We start from the raw sequence: 25,224 nt of genomic DNA on the forward strand, positions 1-25,224 counted from the left end.
TTTAGATCGTTTTCACACTCCGTCTATCGGCTCTGTAGGCCCATGTTTCCAGAGTGTGGACGACATGTTTTCTGTCTGTTCTCAACTTTCTATGAGCCTCCAGTCATCCTCTGCGACAGAGGAGACAATTAAATGAAGTTAGTGGAAAATATTTTGTAACAGAAACATGTCCTCTGTAAAAATGTGTGCAGAGTGATCAGCGGACATCTCCAACATGGCACAAGTTCATTACCTTTTAAAAATTATTACAAACATTTTCTTAATACTTATAATACTTAATTCTTTAATCATTATTAATTTGTGTGTTTTTTTAACACATAAGAACTGCTGCAGGAGTGAAAGAGGAAAACTCAAAAAAACAAAGTCATGAGCTTGAAGAGTTGAATTTTATTTTTAAAGCTATAAAAACATTTTTCATAGGTTCAAAACTTATTGTCAGTTTTGCAGAACTTCAACATAGAGAGACTAAAACTGACGTCCTTCCTTTCAAACCTTCTTTTCAGCTTCAGGTTCCAGCAGAATATAAATCCACATGTTGCTAAAAGTTGTCAGTAGTCTGTGTGAGACATGCTGTAACGCAGGGGTGCCCAATCCCGGTCCTCAAGAGCTACCGTCCTGCAGCTTTTAGATGCATCCCTACTCCAACACAGCTGAATCAAATGGTTTGATCTCTTCAGCATGCCATCATGTTTGGCAAAGGCCTGATAACAAGCCATTCATTTGATTCAGGTGTGTGGGAACAAGGATGCATCTAAAAGCTGCAGGACGGTAGCTCTCGAGGACTGGGATTGGGCAGCCCTGCTGTAACGCTTCTCCTCCGAGTTTAATGTTGAAAGTCCTTTTCTGTAAAGGATTTTATTTTGAAGGAACTCAGGAGGGTCTTCTTATCAGGAAACTTTTTGTCGTGCACCAATGCTTGCAGTGCAGCGAACACCACTGTGATTTCTAACTAAAGGTTTTTCCCAGAGAAGGAGATGCTGCTGCTGTTGTTCGTGCTGCTGGTACTCGGTGAGAGCGCTCTTTGAATGCACACACACACACACGCACGGTTGTTTAAAATAATTTGAAGTGTGTAACATGTATAACTACTCACCTCAGTTACTTTACTCCTGCTGAAATCTGCAGGCTTCATGCTCATGATCCTGGTATCTGCTCATCTGTTTAAGAAATTTTCCTTTCCTGTCTCACTAATATTACCAGAATACTGCCTGTAGTGAAGTCTGGCCACATTAAAGGTTATAAAAGAAGCCTGGTGCCAGATCTATTGTAGATTCAGCTAAATAAATGGGAACAGTGTGCTTTTGCAGCAGGTCAGTTGTAACAAAGTGCTGTGTAGTCCCCACACTGGTTCATCCTGGTGCCTTTTCAAGCTTCACTGATTCACAGGTCATTGTTAAACTTAACAAACAACATTTAGTTTTTGTTTTATTTGTAACAGTTTGTTCCAAACGCACAAATGTGCTCTGGTCTTTTTAAATTGAGGACTTTTGGCTGTGCAGTGTTCCAGGTGTGTCAAAGCACCAGATGTCTGATATGGAAGACCAAGAGATTCACACACATTGACATAAAGCTTTTTTGATTTGGTGTTTAATTGTACAATAAAATACAGATTAGTAAATACATGTTGGAATTAATTTTAAAATTTACTTTGGAGACTGACCTGGATTTTTTTCTAAGCTCCTGTTTGAACCATTAGCTCTGCTTTAGCATTACTAACAGGTGTGTGTGCTCGTTTAAAGGACTTTTCGCTCCAGCATTCACACTCAGTGCAACATTGAACCTCTTAAGCTAATGTGCTAAAAAAGCTAATGCTAGCACCAGTGCATGTTTGTGTTACTCTAACCAATCAGAGAGCTCCTTTCATCACACTGCATGGCTGATTTGTTAACTGATTTCATAGTTATTTTCAAAAACATCTTTAAAACCTGAAAATTGAAAAAGTACTTTCAGGGCTCTAGAGTGCGACCAGTTTGGTCGCAAATACGACCAAATTTTTCAGTGGTGCGACTAAAAAATATTTGGTTGCATCTGTGCGACCAAATGTTCGGGTAGCAAAAAAAAAAAAAAAAAAAATCTGCAACCTTCCCTGTGGTCAACAACAGACACACATTTTGCCCCTATCATGGACTAAACCAATCAGAGATAGTCAGGGGCGGGACCTCTCTGATTGGCCGTGGTCCAGTAGAAAGTGTAGGTGGAAGTGGGAGGTGAGTAGCTTGAATAAAGCGATATCAATTCATTAAACCCTGAATCGACTTTTAAATATAACTGTGTTTTGCCAGAAACGCCAGATTCTCAGATTAAAGCTCACAAAACCATTTCAACAACAACCAAACAGCAGATGAGAGCAGGTACACGGACTCCACACAAAGACGTAAACACAGACCGACGCATCAGAATCAGCTTTGTCTTTCTCGGCTTTCTCACCCGACGGCCCGCAGACGGACACGCTGTCGGAGCTTAGCGATCCTGATGCGTCCGCTGTGTTTACGTCTTTTTGCGCTGATTCTGAGCTGCAGGTTTTGTCTCTCCAACCAAAATCCACCGAGCCAGCAGCAAAAGAAGCAGCAAACTGCGCTTCACATTTGATCAATGTCGTCATGAACTTTGCTGTTTTGCTTCCACGACTATTAAAATCACACTTCATGCACAGCTAGCTCTCTCTCTATCTCTCTCTGTACTTCAAGAACAGTTTCCCGTCTCCAATCTCTGTTTTCTGTATTATTCATTCGCTTATTACCCACCAGTCTACCGTTGTTTACAGCGCTGTGGCTGCTGTCTTTTTCTTTTTTCACTTAAATGACCTCGGACAAGAAAGCCTATTTTTTCTGTTGTTCAATACTGAAGAAATTTAAACTTTATATGCAGAACATTGTAGAATATTTTTAAGGTTATCTGCTATAAAAAGCCAGACCAGGAAAATCTCCTTCATGTTTTTCTGTGTTTTATTCTCAGTTACTTTCACACAAAGGCATCTGCTGTGATGTTCACAATTCTGATGAAGTCAGTACTGATAAATGATCAGAATTATAATATTTCTGACTGTCTGAGGCCAAGTTGAATCGAATCGGGACTTTGAAAACCAGAATCGAATGGATAATAGAAATCAGTGATGATACCCAGCCCTATGAGCAGCCTAGGCCCGACAGAAGTGGATGTAGCTGTAATAGGAAAAGAACTATTGCTAACTTTTCTGTTAAGTTAAGGCCTGATCCTTCTGAAATTCATAGCCAGTGCTCTGACACGGTGTCATCAATCTTTGAATGCTGAAAAAGCCCAGTGTATCCAGAAAAACACATTATATTATATCAATTATTATAAAATGTGTGTGCGCCTAACTTGAAGACATACACGCTCTCGCTCGCTCTCTCTCTCACACACACACACACACACACACACACACACACACACACACACACACACACACACACACCATGATAAGATTTAAGTGGATTTATGTAGCTGTGAATTTTTAGATGTTTATTTTCCAGATGTTGTACATTTGTTGTTCTTTCTCTTACCAATAGAGCAGTTGGCGATATGCTGTTCATTTCTATTTGTGCTCTAGTCATTTATTACATCTTCCTAAAGTCTCCTCCACCCATGTTTTCCTCCTGCCTGTCCTGCCTTAGACATCATCATACTGTACACCAGATACGTTTTTAATAACTGAAACAACACAAATAGAAATTAAGAAACAAAAAGATAAAAGAAACACATGAACCAGAGGAGACGGAGCTGATCTTGGCAACAGAGCATTCGCATCATAATTCTGATGCTGCCTCAGAGGGCAGGATTTAAGAAGGAGAGAAGAAAATTCACGAGTTGATGAGTTTACTGATGCACTGTAAGAACGTCCTGAGTTCACTGCAGCATCTGGCCTTTCTGTGTGGAGTTTGCATGTTCTCCTCGTGTATGAGTGGGTTCTCTCAGGATTTCCTCCCACAGTCCAAAGACATGCAGTCAGTGGGGTTGAGGTTAATCTGTGATTCTAATTTGCCCGTAGGTGTGAATCGTTGTCTGTCTCTGTGTCAGACTAATGGGTCTAATTGCATAATTAGATATCCACTATCTGTGGTTATCCATTAGATAGCTTGAATTCATCTCGTGCAGTCTTTCAACAGTTCATGGGAAACCCAGACAGCAATTTTCTGTTATCTGAAACGTAGCTCCTGCAGTGCAGCTACACTTTCTACATACACCTGTGTATGTAGGTCAGGGGTCACTGAGCTTACCGAGCCAATAATTAGTTCTAAAGGTTTTAGAATCAATAAAATGACAACAGTGCCCAAATTTATGCACCCGCCTGATTTTTTTTTATCGTAACAACCAACGATTGTTGGGCAGGAAAATAATGACTATTAACAAGGTTGCCCAAACTTTTGCATCCCACTGTATGGAAAAGCTCTTTTTTTAGAGCTTTATTATTTCACACATAAATGATATTAAACCTTTCCACACTTGCTCAGATGTAGGGAGAGAAAAGTCAGGGGGATTTCAGTCTCTTTCTATCCTCATTATATGGGCTAATTATAGTTAATTAGTGTTTCTGTTTTTTGTGTCTCCTTCCAGTTTCGCATCATGTCCTGGCTGTGATGGTGGAGGTGTATGAGGGGGCAAAGTCTGTCCTGCTGCCCTGTCAGTACACAGGTTTTGTAGTTGAGGACCCCACAATGATATGGACTCGCACTGATCTCAACCCCAAATCTGTCCATCTGAGACAAGAAGAAACTGATGATCTGAGCGGACAAAACCAGCGTTACAGCGGGCGCACATCAATGAGGCCTGATGCTCTGGACACTGGAGACTTCAGCCTCACTCTGAGAAACCCCCGACTGACTGATAGTGGCGACTACACCTGCTCCATCCGCACTGAAAGGGAGGAACTGAAACTGACAGACGTACAGCTGCATGTCAAAGGTCAAAAACCCCAATAACCTTTGTAATTACAAGTCAAACATGAGTACAGTGCTGACACAGGTCAGAGGTCACAGTAGAAGGTAGTAGAAAGGGTCTTTCTAGTAATCTAAACCTAAAAAATGGCAGAAACATTTTATAAACGCAACCAGTCTGGAAACATCAAAACAAAACTGGGGAGACAAAGAGACCATGACTGAGGAAATCTGAGGTAAACTAGCATGAGCACACTGAGGACAGGACACAGAGACAAACTGTTCTGACTAAAAAAAGTCAGATGCACTAAAAGAATACAAAAGTCATATAAAATAGAATGTAAATATAATAGAAAACTCAAATATGAACATTTTATAATTTCAGCTCAAAGACTGGGTCAAAGACACAGGACCATCACAAACACAGATGCTTTGATTATCATCAGTGTGACTGCTGCTGCTGATACTGTGGTTTCTTGTTCTTTCAGACCAGCAGGTGGAGGTGAAGGTGGAGGAAGGCTCAGACTCCGTCATCCTGCCCTGCAACACAACACCTGACCTGCCTGAGGACACCACAGTGAAGTGGACTCACTCTGACCGAGAACTCATGATGGTCCACGGGTGTTCAAATGGAAGCGACCACCAGGACGACCTTTACTGTGGTCGCACAAAGATGAACAAAGACCTGCTGAGAACTGGAGACCTCAGCCTGACCCTGAAATACCCCACAGAGAGAGACAGTGGAGGATACATCTGCACCATCTACAGGGACAGAGACATCCTGAGACAGAAAGTAGTGCTGCAGGTCAAAGGTCAGAGATGTAGCTACAGGTCAGAGGTCAGTGCAGATTGAGTACAGCGTTCAGCAGTCATGTGATATTGTTTTGTTTGTCCACAGAACCGTTTCCATCCTGGGCCACAGTTCTCCTGGTTTTCCTGCTTCTTCTTGTAGTTGTTTCTGCGAGTCTTTTGTTTCATTTCCGTCATGCCTTGGTGTCAGGTGAGTCTCTCATACTACACTACCCATAATGCATATAGTTAGCAGGTGTCTTCTGGGGTTTCTTGACTTGTTCCGCTAATTTATTCATTAATATGTAAATATTTAATTTGGATATTAATGATCAAAGAACTGCCGTCACAGCCCATTGTTCATCTTACTGCTATCTTACTCCGTACAGTTTTCTATTAATATTTCTGTACATTGTTACCTGCATATACAAACTTCAGTTGCTTATGTAGATAGGACCACTTTGTGTCTTCCTTTTATATTTTATATCCCCTTGCTATAAGAGTTGTGTAACACCCACATTTCTCATTCGTGGGATCATAGTTTTTTGTATTCTTTTCAAATTCCACCAGTAAGATTGGGGAGACCTTTTTCCATTACATTAGCCTGTCCCCGCTGGTGGTGTCATTCAAACAGAAAACAAGTCTTTGTTAGTCTGTAGATGTCGGAGGAGCTCCTCAGTGGGCAGTTCCTCTCAGAGAGTCTGCAGGACAGTTTGGTCTGAAAGCTCCTCCTGTGTCCTCGAGGATCAGAGTGTAAAAGGAGAAGTGAACAAACACCTGCTGAACTTTGACCTCCAGGAGAAAACCTGATAACGTTCCCCCTGTGAGAACAGCGAGATCTGCTCTGAGCTGCTCCGTAAAGACAAATCAGACTTTGTGCTTTAGACTCTTTGAACCTCCAGCATTCAGTGAAGCTACAGATGGATGATTCAAACAGGACATGGTATTTCTCTACACCTCTGAAAACCTGCTGCTGTCTGTGTTTGCTGTTCTTTCAGTGATTCCAGTGAAGGTGGAGGTGGAGGAGGGGGTGGAGTCTGTCCAGCTGCCCTTCAAAACCACAAAATACCTGTCGGGGGAAATTCAAGTGATATGGGAACGCTACGAGCCGTTCCAGAAGGCTCACGTGTTTACAAACGGCCCAAACCAATTTGAAGAACAGCACGAGGTTTACAAAGACCGAACTGTGATGAACAAAGACCTGCTGGAAACTGGAGACCTCAGTCTGACCCTGAAACAGCCCACAGAGAGAGACAGTGGAGAGTACAAGTGTTTGGTGTGGAGGAAGGGAACCTTCATCAGAAAGAAAACTGTGCTGCTCAAAGTCAAAGGTTGGTTTGTCTGTTTGTTTGCTGGCTTGTGTGATTGTGTCTGACTGTCTTGTGTCTCCTCTGCAGGTCCAGGATCAAACAGGGGACATCAGGACCAGAAGCAGCTCCATTGATCCGACTCCTCTGACGGCTGATCAATCAGTGTTATGACTGCTGTCGTAATGTTGTCTCTCATATGCACCTGGAGACGGTGCCTGCAGATTGGCTAACTACATGGAGACAACATATTTACACAGCAGCATGTAGGGGTGGACTGCCTTTGTATTTGATCACTGTTTTCTCCTGTTTTTGTTAGTTTTGGAGGTACGCTGCTGTCATTTGGTTTAATTTCTTTGAGTATGTTGTTTGTATCATTGTCTCAGGGACCAAGCAGTAAAGCATAAAGGACACAGATGTTTAATTTAAAAAATTGGATTTTATTGACCCAAAAGTATAAAAAGATATTTAACAAAGCCAAAACTTAAACAGGCAGACCAGCAAAACAGGTCAACTCAATAGACTAAGCTCAAGGTAACAATTAACGAAACCTCAAGCAAACATAAGACAAACTGACCTCCTGAAATGACACACGGGGGAACGTTAATACTGGTTTAGCTATAACACATGACACACACAGAGGAAAACAAAATGGCTGCCATATAACCAACTAATACAAAACAATTAAACAAACTTGAAACACCCTCCAGGCAATGAGGCATGACGGTTGACAGTGGTACTTCAGCTCTCCCAGCCCTTTGCCAGACCGGAGAGGAACCAAACCCCAGGTGACTCACACACAGGAAGATGTATTAATATAAAACAGAACTTTGGCCTTGCAGTGTTCACATGTTGTGTGGAGGCGAGGAAGAAGGAACCCAAACGCAGGACTGGCAGGTAGGTGAGGTTTATTATAAGGAGTGGGTGAACGGACACTGACTGGCTGGACAACTGAATGGCGGACTGAACTGAGGGAACACACGGGAAGGACAACATCAATGACACGACAGTGAACGAGTAGAAAGAGAGGGCTTAAATACACAGACTGATGAGGATGATAATGAGTACACCGATCTCTCATTTGGTGCTGGGCTGCGAGAGTGAGACTCGGGTGTGAAATCTATGGTTTTCAGGGTTTTTATCGGTTTTCAGCGTTATTTTGTTATCGTTTTTTCGTTAACTCGGTTTTCCTGGGTCTTTTCACGTGTATTATGAATAAATCTTTTTTTTTTTCGGTACCGGTACTGGTTTTATTTTGTTGTATTTATCCGCGACACCTTAAAGGCCGGTCCGTGAAAATATTGTCGGGCACAAACTGGTCCGTGGCGCAAAAAAGGTTGGGGACCGCTGGTCTAGACGGGCCGTAACAATCAGTTTGATCTGTGTGACTGATCAGTGATGTCAAACAGCATGATCACAGGTCGCCTTTTTTAACTTGTCAATTTGGTTTTGATCTAACATATTATAATAATTATTGTTCTATGAATTTAACCTCGGTCATAACAATTTAATCTGATCCAGTGTTGTTGTTCTGCTGTCGTGTTTGTAATGGAGCGGCTGCTCCTGACTACAGATGGATGATTCAAACAGGACATGACACACAGAGAAGAAGGAGTAGAAGAAGAAAGCTGAATGCCTGTAATGATGATCTGCATGGATCAGAGGAACAGTGAGAAAACTTGGAGGAACCTTTAAGGAACAATGTAAAGACAGAAAAACAGGAAACACACTGCTGAGCTTCAGATTCAGAGTCTGAAACAGCAACAACTATTTAGTGTGTAGTGTATATGTTGAGCTCGGAATGTGTGTAAGAGTCCAGCAGACAGTCTGATCCAGTTTGGCTCTACTGAAGTCTGGATGTAGATCATGGAGGAATTTCTCACTTCAGGCTCTGATCCTGTTCTTACACACCGAGGTTTTGTCTCGTTTTCTTCATCCTGCTAAGCTGTTCAACACTACAGAGGGAACAAATCCACTCAGTGATTCAGTTTGGTTGGAGGAAGCAGCTCATCTGAGGTCATTTGATCATCAGGTTGATTTGGATTCATTGAACATGACGGTATTGCTTTTTGAAGTATGATCGTATTGATGGTCATAACACAGACAGCTGCTCTGACTTTCTAGATTTCTTTCTTTCTCTTTATGTACCCCCAAATTACAAAAACAGTCGTCTCAAGATGCTTTAAACTCTAAGCCTGTGTAGTGTCTCAGTCATCCAGGTCATGGTCATCTAAGCAGTTTGGAAAAAAAGTGAACAAACATAGAGTATGCTGTGCAGAGCAGCGAGCAGTTCTCAGACCTACACTGGAGACACCAAGCAGCCACTTCACGCTCTCTCTCTCTAGTCCCTGTCAGGACTCTTGCTGCAGCATTTTGGATTAGCTGAAGGCTTTTCAGGGAGTTTTTAGGACTTCCTGATAATAATGAATTACAGTCGTCCAACCTGGAAGTAATAAACGCATGAACTAGTTTTTCAGCGTCACTCTGAGACAGGATATTTCTAACTTTAGCGATGTTGCACAAATGGAAGAACGCAGTCTTACATATTTGCAAGTGTTATCTGGCTTCATGGTTAAAGCTGGGTGTCATCTGCATAGCAGTGAACACCTGTTCAACCACTCACACTGTGATGTGCATGAAAATGAAGCTCCACAGGCTGTTGGACAATAAGCGTTATAGTTTCAGTTGGTCCAGTTTAATGTGCAGCCATCACCTGAGAAATAATCAGCAGCACTGAGAGCGCGCTCAGCAACAAAACCATCGACTGGAATCAAAACCTTTATTTCACTGCTCTGTGCTTTAAATCAGCAGGTTAATGATTTGCTGCAGCATTCGTTTTCACAATAGTGTTCTTTTATAGATTCTTAATCCCTATATGATAATAAGTCTCTCGTAGGTGGAGCTCGTAGGGATCATTTTTTGTGGAGTCATGTGATCCATCAAACACCCCCTTTGATTGGTTACATGCTGCCAGCACCGCCTCTTTCATGTGAACGTATGAGCAAACTCTGGGTTAACTTAGTGAGTTGGTAACCAGCCTCGTGTGACTGCTTATCCTGCTCGTCACACATGTTGGTTTGTACAACCTGACTGTAACAATGAAAGCAGTCTGTTCTTCACTGGGATTCCCTTTTGTCCAGTTTGGGTTTTGAGTCCATTTTGTTATTGTGTGACATTTAGAGGAGGACGGTAAACCTGTCCTGGTCGAGGAGGTGAGATTGCTGTTGTTCTCTGCAGTGGTCGCAGTGGTTTAAGCATTCAAACGACAAACTCTGTAACATGAGTTTACTAAATGAAGCCCCTCACTGTAGTTTACTTTATTTCTGTAAAGTCGTACTATGATCGTCCTAAAAACTTGATTCTGTTCATCCGGATGTAGATCCAAGTGACAGACTCACCTCCGTCCCCTCAAACAGATCACTCAGTGATGGACGTGTTCGTACAGCAGCTACTTTCAGCTGCTCCCTCATCACAAGACACAGCACACAGCTCTGCATGTTTTACACCAAATGCAACACAAAGGCGATTATTGTCACCACTGAACATGTTAACCTCTACACTATGGAGCCATAAACCTCTGTTCTTACAGTATAGTATGCTTTCATTAGATGAAAGCACAAACTACCAATATGCTCATATCTGGTTTCTTCACTTGGTCCCGATGCTAATAAACATTATACAAGTCCTGAGGGGAGCATGAATATCTGACCCACAATCATCATAATCCATCCTGTAACAAACATGTCTGTGTCGGCTCACAGAACAGAAAACACAAAGCATCTTTGCTGTGTCGGCTTCTATTTAAAGAAACAGAAACAACAAAAACCTAAAACCAGCAGCAGCAGGGGAATTACACGTCTCCTGTATCATGAGCTGCACAGCCTTCGGATAAAAAATGTCTTGGAGAACGGCCATGGTAGGAGAGGGCTGGGACAGGACAACACTTTCATTTTACCAAGTTTCCCGCAGCCACAGGAACACCCCGCTTATGAAGAATAAATGTCAGATTTGTTAAAGCCTCTTAAAATGTTGTTTAATGGTCTGAGAGCAAGAATAAACACAAACACAGGATTCAAGTGTAGGCTTGACATACTACTTGGAATGGACGGTCTGAATATATATGAAAGCCTATATAGGAACAGATTTGTTGTGACACTGTTAAAGTCTAAAAATCTTTATTACTGAAGCTCATCGGGGAAACACAAAGACTTCAGACCCTCCCACTGTCTGCACAGAGATCTGCCAGAGATAGTGGTGCTATTCCACAGAACTGAGTGGTCAGTAGGTGGTGAGTTCATACCTGCTGATCTCTAATCAGTAATATCCAGAACAAAGAGTGCTGAGGTCTGACCCAGTGAACTCTGGGTCACATTTGACTGAATGTTTAGAGATTTTCATTGTTTTTCAAAGGTCTCACAGAGGACACAGACTGGGCTGGTGTTTAATTTTCCTCAAAGCTGTTTTATTCATTTCTTTTCTTCCCTTGTGTTTCCTTACTTTGATTTACCAGAGAGGAGGATAAAGTTTGTAAGGGGGTAGAAGCTCGAGCAGCATTTATAATACAAAGACTGAAACATTTCACAAAGAGGTCAGAGTGACTTCAGAGTTATTTCTAAAGACGTCAGCAGATGCAGAGCTGTGTGTAGCTGGTCTGTGTCCAGAGGAATGTGTTTGTAATAACGAACAAACACGACTGCAAGTACTCAGCTTCATACTTTAGAAGGCCACAGTGATGTGGACTCTTCAGCTGATGCCAAATCTGTCCACGAGGAGGAGGAGATGATCTTAGAGGAGAAACACAGCGCTACGATGGTCACACATCACACAGATTCAGTCTCACTCTGAGAAAACCAACAGACTGACAGCAGCAACTACACCTGCTCCATCAGTGATGGGAGAGCAAAGACTGACAAGCGTTCATTTAGAGGTCAAAGGTCAGCAACAAACCCCAGCACCTGCTGTAGATACTGATGTCAGTACTGTAGGCAAAGGTCAGAGGTCAAACTGAAGGGAAGATTTCCTAAATAGACTCACCAGTAACATGTAGCTCAGAGCTAAACTCAGTGGAAACAGGATGTCTCTGCTTCAACAGCTGCAGTCTTTACTGCAGGTGGAGGGTTACACTCACAACATTTACACACTGTGCACAGGGGAGAACAGGTGGACGCAGTGTGTGTTCCTGCTGGCAGACAGCTGTAAACAACAACATGAATTTGTCTGTGAGAGTCCAGTCTGGTCACAGGCTCGGCTTCAATGTGAGATTCTCTCCTTCCTCCTGCGTGATAACTGTTTCATCTGGGAACGACCTCGGGCAGCACTGCTGCATTATCTTGTTTAGATGTTGGAAATGCCTCCAAACATGATCCACCCACGAGGCCAAAGAGCACGAAGGGAAAGGAAATGTTTATCAAAGCAGAGAAACACAACACCATCCTGAGAGTGCAGCCATACTTCTCTCTGTGTGAGACACCTCCCGCTCAGCTGTTGCTTAGCAGCCGTGTTTACTCTGGCAAAGAAACCACGAACTGGGTTGTGAGCTGGACTCTGACAAACAGCAGCAGCATCGAGCAGCGTCACCATCAGGTTTCCATAATGCAGCAGAAGCACAACACCTAAAGTCTACCTGCAGGTGGTGCAGATTGTTTCTGTTGAGAGCGTCCAGCTCAGCAGCAGCAGTGTTGAATAATGAGAAGGCAGCGTGGCAGCAGTGGTGTCTGCTGCTCCCCGTCTCCAGCAGGCAGCAGTGTGGCAGGATTTCAAACATGGTAACCTAATCAGGTTTGGGGCTCTGCACCTTTAATCAGGCCTACATCGTGTTTACTCTGAGCCCACAGAGTCTTAGGGACTTCCTGTTGTAGCTGCAGCGTCTTCCTCTGATGTTGTGTAAAGTGCTGTTTGTGTGTGTGCACAGCAACAGAGAAGCTTTTGTAAAAAGTCATCTGTGAGCACCTGAGTGTGGTTTCATCTGTAGTTTGTCAGGCAGTGATAAGGCCTTCTTTCCTACTGTGACAGTTACACACGAGGAGCTGAGTTTGACACATCAAACATGTCACAGTGTGCAGATGTTGTTGTGTTTAGAACAAACATTCATGTGCCGCTGTGTGTCAAAGGCATCATCTCCTTCTGTAGATATGTGAGGTAGAGTGTGTGTGTGTGTGTGTGTGTTTCCAGCTGGAAACATACATGTGTGGCTGATTAGAGCCACACACGTGAGTGTCAGGATCACTCTCTTCACTTTTAACCACTTCTAGGCTGAAAGTTATTGGGTAACATGTAAAAAGATGTGAAATGGTTTATTTCACAAGTGTGTGTACAGGGTGTGTGCGATCACGTGAGCTGGAAGTGTGGTAACTTTAACCTCAAGCATCAGCTGAGTGAGAGCAGCTGTGCGTCTCTCCTGCACCTCCTCCTGCCCATCAGAAAACAGAATGCAGACATCTGTCTTCCTGTCCTTCAGCCAACTCTCCTCCTGCTTGTTTGGCGTCCTATACTATATGTGCTGAACTGTTTTATCTCTTTAAGGAAGGATGAAAGAAATAAAAAGAAACAGGGGGATCTCCAACTTTTTCTCATGATGTGTTAGCTGTGGAAATATCCAACAGTTACACACCAGTGGATGCTCAGAAAACAGCTGCGGGTTATTATCCACCAGCCTTCTTCTAGTAGCTGACCTGCTGCTAAAATCTTGAAAATCTCATTTGCACAAAATTGTCTGTCATTTATGATCCAATCAGCTTCAGTTTCTTGTCTGTCTTGTGACATCATCGAACCTGACAAATCTCAAAAGCTGATGACAAAAAATATACATGAAACTGATCAAGAATTAGTGTGAAATATTTAGAAACTTTGTGACAGGACATGACAGGGAAAGTATTTTACGCTGATTATTCTTGCAGAAGTTTCCTTCACTGAGTATCCAAGCAGTCACAATAAGGTAGATACGTGTTCATGTTCATGACCTCGCTTCGCGCCTCCGCACAGATAAAGACCTGATTCTAGTTTCCAGTCTGCTGGGCTCCAGGTGACATAGGCTTCATTAACAGAGTGAGAGAGAGGGTCTCTGCAGACACCCACAGGCTCAGCGTCACGACCACACTCGCCCATAATGCTGCTCACATGTGCAGAAGCTGTTTCTTTATCCTCCAGCTCCAAAGAGCTTTGCACAGAGCACCCGAAACCAGCAGCAGGAAGTTATTCAGTCTTATATTGAAATCATCACCTGGTGTTTCATTTTTCTCTGATTTCTTTTTTATTATTATGGTTAAATAATAAAATTCTTCTTTGATTATTACATTTGTACACATCTGTGGAAATGTCTCTGGACTCTCCTCAGCAGTAGATTTACAGCTTTAAACAGAGAAACATTTATTTCCCCAGAGATCGTTAAAATAAAAATCCTTATTCTAAACATTAAGATTTAAGATCTATGGTTCCCATGGCAACAACCTTCACCTCTAAGGGTTGAATAAATGTCTTGGATTGCTCTCAGGATCTGATGAGCTTCAGTCTCCACCAAAAACCTACGGAGCAGAAACTACAAGTAGAATTTAGCTGATGTCAGTATCAGGATGAAACTGAGGCCAACCTGGAAATTCTTATTTTCATGTCTTTTCATTTAGTTGAACAATATACAGAATCATTTCTAATGATTTAAATGTTGAAATGAATGTAACAGAGAAATAAAGGGATGACTAATGAAAGTGTCCTGTGAACTGAAGCTGTGCTGACACACTGAGGACAGACAGGACTCTGCATGCTGCGTTTACTGTCTGCTCAGGAAAGCAGAGCACCGCTGCACACAGAAGGGTTACTGTCTGCTGTATTCATCACAAAACACTTATATCAAAATAATTTATTTCATTGAAATAAATTTGAGTTTATTTCAAATTTTTGTATATTATCATTTCACAATAACCATTTACTGGCTCTTAAAAATTAAGAAATATAGCTGCAGTTTGAAATGAGGTCATACTTATTTCATCAGACATTTGAATATATTTCTCATGTTTTAAATTAGAAATAACACTTCTTTAAAAAGGTCCCAGTCAGCTTTCAGAGAGCTCACGCTGGGTCTGTGCAGCTGCACATGGCAGACTGCCACAGATCACCTCTGAGGAAAGAGGAGGTCGTTGAGCTTCCTCATAGGTTCACATCTGTTGATGAACTTTGTGTCGGTCAAAGTTCATCAACAGGTGTGAACGTATTAATTTCTGCTCTTCAATAGAGAAGAGATTTAAACTTTCACAAATTATGCCAATTGCAAAGCACTGAGTAAAATGTTGGGACACACCTTCTCATTTAATGTTTTTCTAGGCTTTTTACCTCCTCCTCCTCTATGCTTCATGGTTTGAAAGGTTTTGCTCTTCAGTTTTTTTAATCTCGGTTTTGTTTTGTTTTTACATTTCAGATTTAGTGTGTGGAGCCAAACCTCATGGCAGACTGTCAAAGATAACACCTAAGAAAGGGGAGACTGTTGAGTTTCCTCATAGTTTCACACCTGTTGATCAACTTTCTGTCAATCTTCAAATCCCTGCAGCTGTGTCAGCTGATCATATCCTGTCCTGTGATTGGCTGAGCTTCAGGCCTTCTCTCAGTCAAACTGGAAACAGGGATTGAGACAGTGTGAGGGTTTGTGGAGTGCCACAGTGCTGTAATGAATACTGTAGTGGAAGAAGTTCTTTCACACTCTTCATCCTGCTTTATGTCCATGATCTGCATGGAAACACATCTATGGAGAGGAAATCCAGCTGCTGAGGGTCACATCTGCATCATTGTGTGTGAGATCTTTGATCTGTGATCAAACATGAAGATGTTTGTGGTGTTTGTGATCCTCCTGCACGGTAAGTACACCTTCCTCTCTCTGCTCTCATCATCAGCTTTTCTTTCATCTCTCTCTCTTTAATGTGTTGAAGTGCAGCAGGAGGAGATTTCCATCAAACACTGGATTCTGATTCAGATCAAACTAACAATCCAAAGCAGCAACTTTCAAATCTCTGGATTCTTCTTGGTGGCTTTCAGATGAGCTCATGTTACAATCAGCTGCTGTGTGTGTTGTGCAGATCTCTCACCCTGCAGGCAGTCTATCTCCTTTAAGCCTGGATCCTCTACCAGAGGCCTGGGAGCTTGAGGGTCCTGCGCAGTATCTTAGCTGTTCCTAGGACTGCGCTCTTCTGGACAGAGATCTCCGATGTTGTTCCTGGGATCTGCTTGGGGCCACACACCTAGCTTGGGAGTCACCAGATCTACTCCTTCTATTACCACTGGGACCACTGTTACCTTCACCCTCCACATCTTCTCGAGCTCTTCTCTGAGCCCTTGGTACTTCAGGCTTTTCGTGTTCCTTCTTCCTGATGTTGCTGTCATTTGCTATCACTACATCTATCACTATGGCTGTTTTCTTCTGTTTGTCTACCACTACTATGTCTGGTTGGTTAGCCACCGCGATTTTGTCCGTCTGTACCTGGAAGTCCCAGAGGATCTTAGCTTGGTCATTCGCCACCACCCTTGGGGTTGTCTCCCATTTTGACCTCGGGATTTCCAGGCCGTACTCATCACAGATATTTCATCAGCTTGATGTCATCCATGTAGAGGAGGTGGCTGATGATTGCTCCACTCTGTAGTCGGTATCCACAGCCCGTCTTGTGTCTTGTCACTGATCTCACTGAGGGAGTTTAGGCTTTTGCAGAACACCAGTGGACAGAGCGTCTCCTTGGTAGATCCCACACTTGATGGTAACTTGTATTATTTCCTTGAAGTTGGCCTCTCGTGTTGTTTGCCACATTGCCACTGAATTCCTCATAGACTCTTAGGGTCCTGTTAATCTTGTGTAGTTGTAGGCATTCCTGGATCAAAGTGTGGGGCACTGAGTCATAGGCTTTCTTGTAGTCAATCCAGGTTTTGCACAGGTTTGTCATTCTGGTGTTACAGTCTCGAATGACTGCTCTATCTTCCAGCTGCTGGAGTTTCAGTCCTCTGGTATTCTTGCCAGTCCCTTTCTGTGGCCCGCTCATGTACTGAGCCATGTGCCTGTTCATCTTAGCCGCTATGATGCCTGACAGGAGCTTCCATGTAGTATGTAGTACTGAGGCAGGTTATTGTCTGGTAGTTGGATGGGACCAGTCCCTTCTGGTGATCCTTGGGGACTGTCTGGCCTTCAGTTAGCCAGCCACTCAGGGAGTGCAGCTTCTTGAGCAAGTCTGCATGAATCATGACAAGGCTTGATGCTCTCTGATTCTTCATGTTGGATAGCCTTTCCTGGTTTGCCTGCCACAGTGGTGGTTACTTGTCACAGGTATGGGCAGCTTGCTGTATTTCTAAGCCATCCCTTTTTTCATCATGCCCTTCTGCCGCTCAGATAGTTGGCTAACTTCCCTCCTTGCTGCCTGGACCTTGGACTCTACTCTCCTTCTACATGAAGGGTACTGCTACTTTTGGCTGTTCATCTTATAGCTAAAAATCTCATTGATCACTGCCACGTGACATCCAGGCTTCCCCTCTCCACAATCCTTTTGCTCTATCTTACCAGTAGCTGTGATAGCAGTTGCTTCTTCCAGATGTTGGAACGCAGAACTACTGGTAACTTCGTTGTTGGTCTAAATGTTGGCTGTTCCATATGTCCTATATCCTTTTCATATAACCCTTTCCACTGGTTTTACCCATACGGAAAAGAAATAGTAAAAACTTATATGTGATTACTCATGAAAGTGGCCACTTTCGTGAGTAAATCATATAAGGCTTACATGATTTACTCATGAAACTGGCCACTTTCTCATTACTTTAATACATTGTTTTAGTAAGTATCCAAAACATACAAGTTTCATTATATAATTTTTCAAGGGATCTTATATCTGTTTTCACAGTTATATGCTTTTCATACAAGTTTCACACAAGACAGATACAAACTTTAAAAGATTTATATATATCTTTTCCATATGGGTTACTTGCATAGTAGCATTCCCAAAACCTCCCTATTCTCATCTCTTGTTCAAAAAAAGTCTATTAGTGTCTGATAAATATTCAAAATCAGTAGTTTATATATCAGCCCTTCTTCACAATTGGCAATACCATACATAGTCAGAGAATAGCATTAGGTTGCAATTGTGCATTAACTGATGTTTGTATAATTAACTCCTTGCTCAGTAAAAAGTAAGTCATTAATTTTAAGAAGAGATTAATGTTTAGCTTAAAGGCAATGAAGTGAAGATGCTGCTGAGTTTACAGAATAATGTAGGCAGACCAGGAACCGAGACCTCTGCCATTTTCTGCAGATAACCCGCAGAAAATGGTTGGATGGATACCTGGTCATTTCTTTATGTTTAGGTTGTATTTGAGTGCAACACTTGTCTCTCTGGTGTCTGCAGTTGTGTGTTGGAGACCAGCTTTTGCATGCTGGGGCAAACTTTCTTTTTCCTTGTGTGTCCTTCCAGCTTTCCAGCATGTTTTTGCTGTGGTCGTGGAGGTGAATGAAGGTGCACTTTCCGTCTTGCTGCCTTGCCAGTACACAGGTGTCATGCCTGAGGACCCTATGTTGATGTGGACTCGCAATGATATTGATCCAAAATTTGTCCATGTGCAAGAAGAAGAAGGTCCAAATCTTGAAGAGCGAAACCAGCGTTACAGTGGACGTACATCAGTGAGGCCTGATGGTCTGGAAATGAAAGACTTCAGCCTCACTTTGACAAAACCCAAACTGACTGATAGTGGCAACTACACCTGCTCCATCAGTAATGGAAGGAATGAACGAAAACTGACAGACATACAGCTGCATGTCAAAGGTCAGCAGTCCAGTCTAACATCTTAAATAATAAAGCTGAATTATTTCTTCAGAATCTGAGAAGTAGAAGCAGAAATATGCAAAAAACTAAGAAACCAGGAAGGGGGGGGGGGGGGGGAAGTGTTTGGAGATGCCTAACGGCTTTATACTTCATACTTTTTACACTTATGTTATTCTTTCCAGTTATTTTTTAAGCCTCTTAAATGTTTGAGTATGTATAAAAATGACTTATTTATAAACAGTTAATGAAAATGTTGTTAAATTCCTGTAAAGGTTGTACACTCCAATTACTCCATCATACTTATTACAAAGATTTAAAATATGATTTTTGTCCAACAGATGATGGAACTCACTCAATGCTAACAGTATCACTGCTGCTGCTTCTCTAGTTTATATTGTTATCTACTGTCCTTTCAGACCAGCAGGTGGAGGTGAAGGTGGAGGAAAGGTCAGAGTCTGTTCTCCTGCCCTGCAAAACAACACCTGACCTGCCTGAGAATGCAGCAGTGGAGTGGACTCGCTCTGACCGTGAACTCATGATGGTCCATGTGTATGTAAACAGAAGTGACCATCTTACAAAACAGGACAACCTTTACTGTGGTCGCACAAAGATGAACGAAGACCTGCTGAGAACTGGAGACCTCAGCCTGACCCTGGAATACCCCACAGAGAGAGACAGTGGAGGATACATCTGCACCATCTACAGGGACAAAGACATCCTGAGACAGAAAGTAGTGCTGCAGGTCAAAGGTCAGTGTTGTAGATAAACACCAGAGGTCTGTGGTAAAAATTATAATTCAAAAGTCATATCTTTCTTTTCTTTTTTTTCTTTACCTTTGTTTATTTCTCCACAGAACAATTTCCAGCTTGGGCAGCAGCTGTCGTGGTCCTCCTGGTTCTCCTTCTTCTCCTGATTCTTGTTGTTGTTTCATTTTCGGCACTATTTCATGCCAGGTGAGCTTCAGATGTTCAGACACATGAGATCTTCATGGTTTCTGTGCTGATGTGTGTGAGACATGGCCGACTGTGGAGGCTCAGTCTGTCTGTTCTTCTTCATCCAACATGTCTGCAGCGCTTTACAGGACACTGCAGACTAGTTACCAAAGAACGAGTCAGGAACACATCAGGAACAAACTGAGACACAATCTGACTGAGACTAGAAGAGAAGGAGGGACAGGGAGGTCATGTGACCATCACAGCTGCTGCTGACGTCATCATGTTGTGCTTTGTTGTCCTCTAAGGTTACAAGGTGGAGGTGGATTCAGGGGTGGAGTCTGTCCAGCTGCCCTGCAAAACCACAGTTCGCCTGACTGAAGATACCAAAGTTGAGTGGACAAATATTAGTGGGAAGGTCCACGTGTATGAGAACGGCTCTGACAAGCCTGAAGAACAGAACAGTTGTTATCGAGACCGCACGAAAATGAAGAAAAATCTGCTGAAAACTGGAGACCTCACTCTGACCCTGAAACACCCCACAGACAAAGACTCAAACACCTACACCTGCACCATCTACAGCAGGGAGGGAAACATCCTGATGAGGAAACAAGTGGAGCTCCATGTCAGAGGTCAGCCTCATCACGATGATGGGTTCATTAGCAGTGAGGCAGCTATGTCAGTCCCCATAGATGGAGAGTAGTACTACTACTACTACTACTACTACTAGTAGTAGTAGTATTTAAAAGTAAAATAGGAAACAACCAGCCTCTACTTTCAAGATTAGGCTTAAACCTTTCCTTTCTGATAACGCTGGATCAGGTGACCCTGAATCCCTCCTTCGTCCTGGTTTGTGGGGGATTTCATCTGATGTGCTTAGAACTTTTCCACTTGTTTCACTCCCACTGGAATCAGTCAAATATGTTTTCACCATAAGTATTTCACTTCATCTGATTAAAGATGATGTGCTCAGTGCTGCTGCTGTCTGTTCGGCTCATGCTGTGTTTGTTGTTCTCTCAGTCCTGCAGGTGGAGGTTGAATCAGGGGTGGAGTCTGTCCAGCTGCCCTGCAAATCTACAGCTCATCTGCCTGAAAATTGTAAAGTGGAGTGGATGGATGGTGATGAAGATGAGGTCCACGTGTATCAGAACGGCTCTGACCAGCCTGAAGAACAGGACCAGGTTTACAGAGACCGAACGAAGATGAATGAAGACCTGCTGAAAACTGGAGACCTCAGTCTGACCCTGAGACACCCCACAGATGATGACAGAGGCATCTACACCTGCACCGTCTACAGGGAGGGAAACATCCTGCTGAAGAAACAAGTGGAGCTGAAAGTCAGAGGTCAGTGCTGTAGATACAGTTAGCAAACTAGCTAACCCTCTGATGACAGGGAAGGAGGGTGGGTGACCTTTCTCTCCTGCCACTCATCCAGGGGTACACTGAAGTACTCCCAAGCAAGCTCTTCCCAATAGGACTCATGCACAATTCCTGACTTTGGCACTACCATCACAGCCAAATCAACAGCTTTGCTTTCACACTCAGCTCTCTCTTTGTCACAACTGCCTGATACAGTGTCCACATCACTCCAGATGTGGCACCAGTCAGTCTTTTCCTATTTCTCTCATGAACAGAACCCACAAATACAATTCATCCCTGACCCACAGTGGGTACTCCACCATTATCCAGGTGCGAATCGTCTCAGCTTGTACACAGTGTTAACAGAGCCCCACTGTGCCCTCTGGGGTCACCTAATGATTTGCATAATGAGTCCCACTGTGGTAAGGACCCGCCACTGGATTTCATGAACTATAGGTTATTTTTATTTTTCGTTTTCGCAACTGTGGTTTAAAGTTCCAACACCAGTCACGTAGGAACAGCTGCTTGGAATGAGTTTCTGTATTTACCCGAGAAATCTGCCAACTTATCTAACTTTACCAAGCAGTAGTAGTGGAGAAGGGGGCATGCTGCAGCTCAGAATGATGCCCCCACACTGATGAGTCTATCCCAGTTACCATAGCCTGAAATGCAGGCTACACCCTCTAGATATCTTTAATAAATATATATTTTTTGTTTATGTAAACTTTTTGTGTGGACTCAGCACATTGTGCCAGTTCGTGACATGCCAGGGAATTGAAGGCTGTCAGCATCAGTCGAACAATGACAACTCGGTGAATGGCTGGACAAGCCCCGTGGGTCAAGGCCTGAGCAGGTTAAGTGTTCTCAGAGGAGCAGTGGTATGCCTCATTCAGTCCAGGTTTCTGGACTTCTGATATCATCAATATGCATATAGTAGAGATCACGGAAATATTTTACTGCTACTATTCATAACCATCATCATTACCATTACATTAATTATCATTTCATCAAAGCATTTATTCAATAGATTACACATGTTCTTAGTTAAGATTATTACACTTATCACAGAGAGCTTCTGTCTGGTAAAAGGCCAGAAGCGTCAACGGGCGGGTTGAGGCCGAGTGCATTTTGAGGTCGAGACACACACACAAACAGTAGTTAGACTCATGATTAGGTAAGACTTCAAATAATAGTTGCAAAAGCTGGTGATTGCGAAATTGTGTCTGCCTAAGGGACAGTTTGCTCCAGGAGATAAGCAGAGTTAGAAGATTACCGGGAAGCGCCTGGCCTGCAGACGGAGAAGATGTCCTTTTAAATGTGTCAAAAGTCGTCAACAGAATGTGTGTGTTTTTCAAACTCGTGTATGTATTGTATCTTCTTGACGCATGACGGGGCGTCATTAAAATGCCCTGATGTTATAAAACAGTTTATTGTGCAGTTTTGAGGTGAGATTGATGCTGATGGTGCAGTGTTCATCTCCCCACGCGTGTGTTCATTAAAATCATTGTTTGACTGAAGCTCTTCTGGACCATTGTTGTTTTTGTGCTCACCCTCAATATTTGAACCGTTTCTAACAATATCTTATAAACTGCTCTTAGTCTGGCCCCTCACCCAGGACCCGTCTCTCTTAGTTTCCCTGAACCACCTTCCTTGGTCAAGGAAACATTACATTACATTTAACATTTCCTGCAATGGACACCTTGACTCCCCTTCAAAGAAAGCTTTGACTCTGACCAGCTGACAGTCACACTGTTCTTTAAGAAGCAGCCAGATCTGCTCAGGATTAAACAGACAGAAAATGACAATTCTGTCTCCATCATATTTTAAACAAGAACCACTCAAACATCTGTTACTGTCTGTGCAGCTCAAGTTGTGTTTATTGTCCTCTTAGTCTGTCAGGTGGAGGTGGATTCAGGGGTGGAGTCTGTCCAGTTACTTTGCAAAACCACACTTCACCTGCCTGAAGATGCTAAAGTGGAGTGGATGGACAGTGATGATGATAAGGTCCACGTGTATGAGAACGGCTCTGACCAGCCTGAAGAACAGAACCAGGCTTACAGAGACCGAACGAAGATGAATGAAGACCTGCTGAAAACTGGAGACCTCAGTCTGACCCTGAAACACCCCACAGGCTGTGACACAAACACCTACACCTGCACCGTCTACAGCAGGGAGGGAAACATCCTGCTGAAGAAACAAGTGGAGCTGAAATTTAGAGGTCAGTGCTGTAGATACAGGTCAAAGGTCAGATGTTGTAATCTTCTTATCTGTTTCCTGTCAGTTAAATAGTTGTGATCAGTACTGATGAGAAGTTAAAGGTCACATGGTAAAAGCAAAAGGAAGTCCATCACAGACAGTGGGTAACATCTCTGTTATAGACAAAGAGTCATCAGTCATCATCCTGTCCGTACAGCTGACAACGTGAAGCTGTGTGTAGAGCTCTCACACCAGTTAAAGAGCCAGTCCAGCTGTGACAGCCAGATGTTACTGCAGCAAAATACACATACATGAAAGGATCAGGTGCAAATATGTGGAGGGAAATTCACACTTTATCTCCACATGTTATCACAAGATTAGTTTAAAAGACATTTTTATAAAGAAGTGACCAAATTGAAAATGCAACAGGAGAACTGAGACACGGTAACTGCTTCTCAAAACAAAGGACAAATAAATCTAATCAATGTTTCTTGATCTTAATGTGATGTTCTATGAAAAATGAAATAAGCAACAAGTCTTCTCAGTGATGACTCCTCAAAGATCTCCTGTTACCTTCTGATCAGATCTGCTTCTTTCCTTTAGCTTTCTCTACAACTGTGACACCTGCTGCTCTCTGTACAGCTCATGTTGTGTTTGTTGTCCTCTCAGTCTGTCAGGTGGAGGTGGAGGAGGGGGCGGAGTCTGTCCAGCTGCCCTTCAAAACCACACAAAACCTGCCTGAAGATGCTGAGGTGGAGTGGAAGAACGGGTTTTACAGGAAGGTCCACATATATCGGAACGGCTCTGACCAGCCTGAAGAACAGCACCAGGTTTACAGAGACCGAACGAAGATGAATGAAGACCTGCTGAAAACTGGAGACCTCAGTCTGACCCTGAAACATCCCACAGAGAGAGACAGTGGGAGGTACAGCTGTGTGGTTAGAAGGAAGGGAAACATCCACAGAGGCAAAACTGTGCTGCTGAAAATCAAAGGTTTGTTGGTTTGTTTGTTTTTTGTTTATTTATTTGTTTGTCCCTGTCTGACTGTCTTGTGTCTCCTCTGCAGGCAGAGTTCAGGTCCAGGATCAAACAGGGGACATCAGGAACAGAAGCAGCTCCATTGATCCGACTCCTCTGATGGCTGATCAATCAGTTTGATCTGTGTGTTCTTTGATTATTGATCAGTGATGTCAGAGTGGAGTCAGTGTGATGTTGTTGTTGTGTGTTTGAGACTTTTAGTGTCCATGAAGGTCTCTGCTGCCGTAGATCCTCTGAACTGTGACAGAGGTCTCACTCTGGAGGAAACTCTCAGCACTTTCCAGCAGCTCCTCCATCATGGAGGACGTTCCCTCACTGTAACAGGTGGAGGAGAGAGGAGAGGAAGCACAGGTGGATCCTCTGAGGAAGAGGAGCGTCCTACAAACCACATGATCACATGACCAGAGGACAAGCATGTGCAGAAACACATTAAAGTCAGCCTGTAAACACGTTTGTGAATGCCACTGTAGATACCGGCACGGACTCATCTGTGGTGCAGCTGAAGACATTTGAGTCATGTTGTGTTTGCAGAACATGAACATATCAGGAAAGACTTCTTTGTCTCTGCTGCCTTGAGAAAACCTGGAGGAAACAGTTGGTTATCAACCGTCTCCGTTAAACTTCTTGTCCTGTTACTTTTTTCAGCTTTAAATCTTTGTGAAATCCACATACTGCAGTCAGAGATGTTATCAGATGATAATGATGGTGAAATAATCAATAATCTGTACAGAAGATCATAAATATACCAGTAAAATGCAACACTGATGTAAACAATGCTGCAGATGTTTTTGTTTAGCCTGGTGACTCAGAACACAGAGCCATAAAGAAGTTCATGACTTTAACGTTGAGCTCAGTGGTGCTGGTTATCTCTGAGCTGCACATTACACTGAAACATGGTCACACTCAGAGTTTATAGAGTTTAATTTTTGTAACCTGT

The 25,224-nt window shown here is 43.0% G+C and overlaps 1 protein-coding gene across 2 annotated transcripts; it reads left to right on the plus strand.

The window, feature by feature from the left end:
* The first annotated feature begins 796 nt into the window (after positions 1 to 796).
* On the plus strand, positions 797 to 24,988 carry LOC146578308 (CD276 antigen-like). Of its 2 annotated transcripts, XM_085258009.1 has the most exons (10): positions 797 to 1,008; positions 4,573 to 4,920; positions 5,381 to 5,704; positions 5,791 to 5,892; positions 19,179 to 19,511; positions 20,003 to 20,326; positions 20,715 to 21,038; positions 22,945 to 23,271; positions 23,919 to 24,242; positions 24,316 to 24,988. In XM_085258009.1, exons 1-10 carry the CDS (start codon positions 975 to 977, stop codon positions 24,405 to 24,407), a joined length of 2,532 nt encoding a protein of 843 aa, XP_085114135.1. In that variant the 5' UTR covers positions 797 to 974; the 3' UTR covers positions 24,408 to 24,988. The 2 variants fall into 2 exon arrangements, with proteins under 2 accessions (XP_085114135.1, XP_085114128.1); XM_085258002.1 differs by lacking the exons at positions 19,179 to 19,511; positions 20,003 to 20,326; positions 20,715 to 21,038; ... (1 more) ...; positions 23,919 to 24,242; positions 24,316 to 24,988 and adding exons at positions 6,680 to 7,012; positions 7,079 to 7,835.
* Positions 24,989 to 25,224: the final 236 nt, after the last annotated feature.

The sequence above is a fragment of the Mchenga conophoros genome, linkage group LG3 (genome assembly GCF_057382185.1).
Source record: "Mchenga conophoros isolate Kocher_MC1m ecotype Shallow Benthic linkage group LG3, M_conophoros_male_GT1.1, whole genome shotgun sequence".
In the NCBI taxonomy this organism is placed as follows: Eukaryota; Metazoa; Chordata; class Actinopteri; order Cichliformes; family Cichlidae; genus Mchenga; species Mchenga conophoros.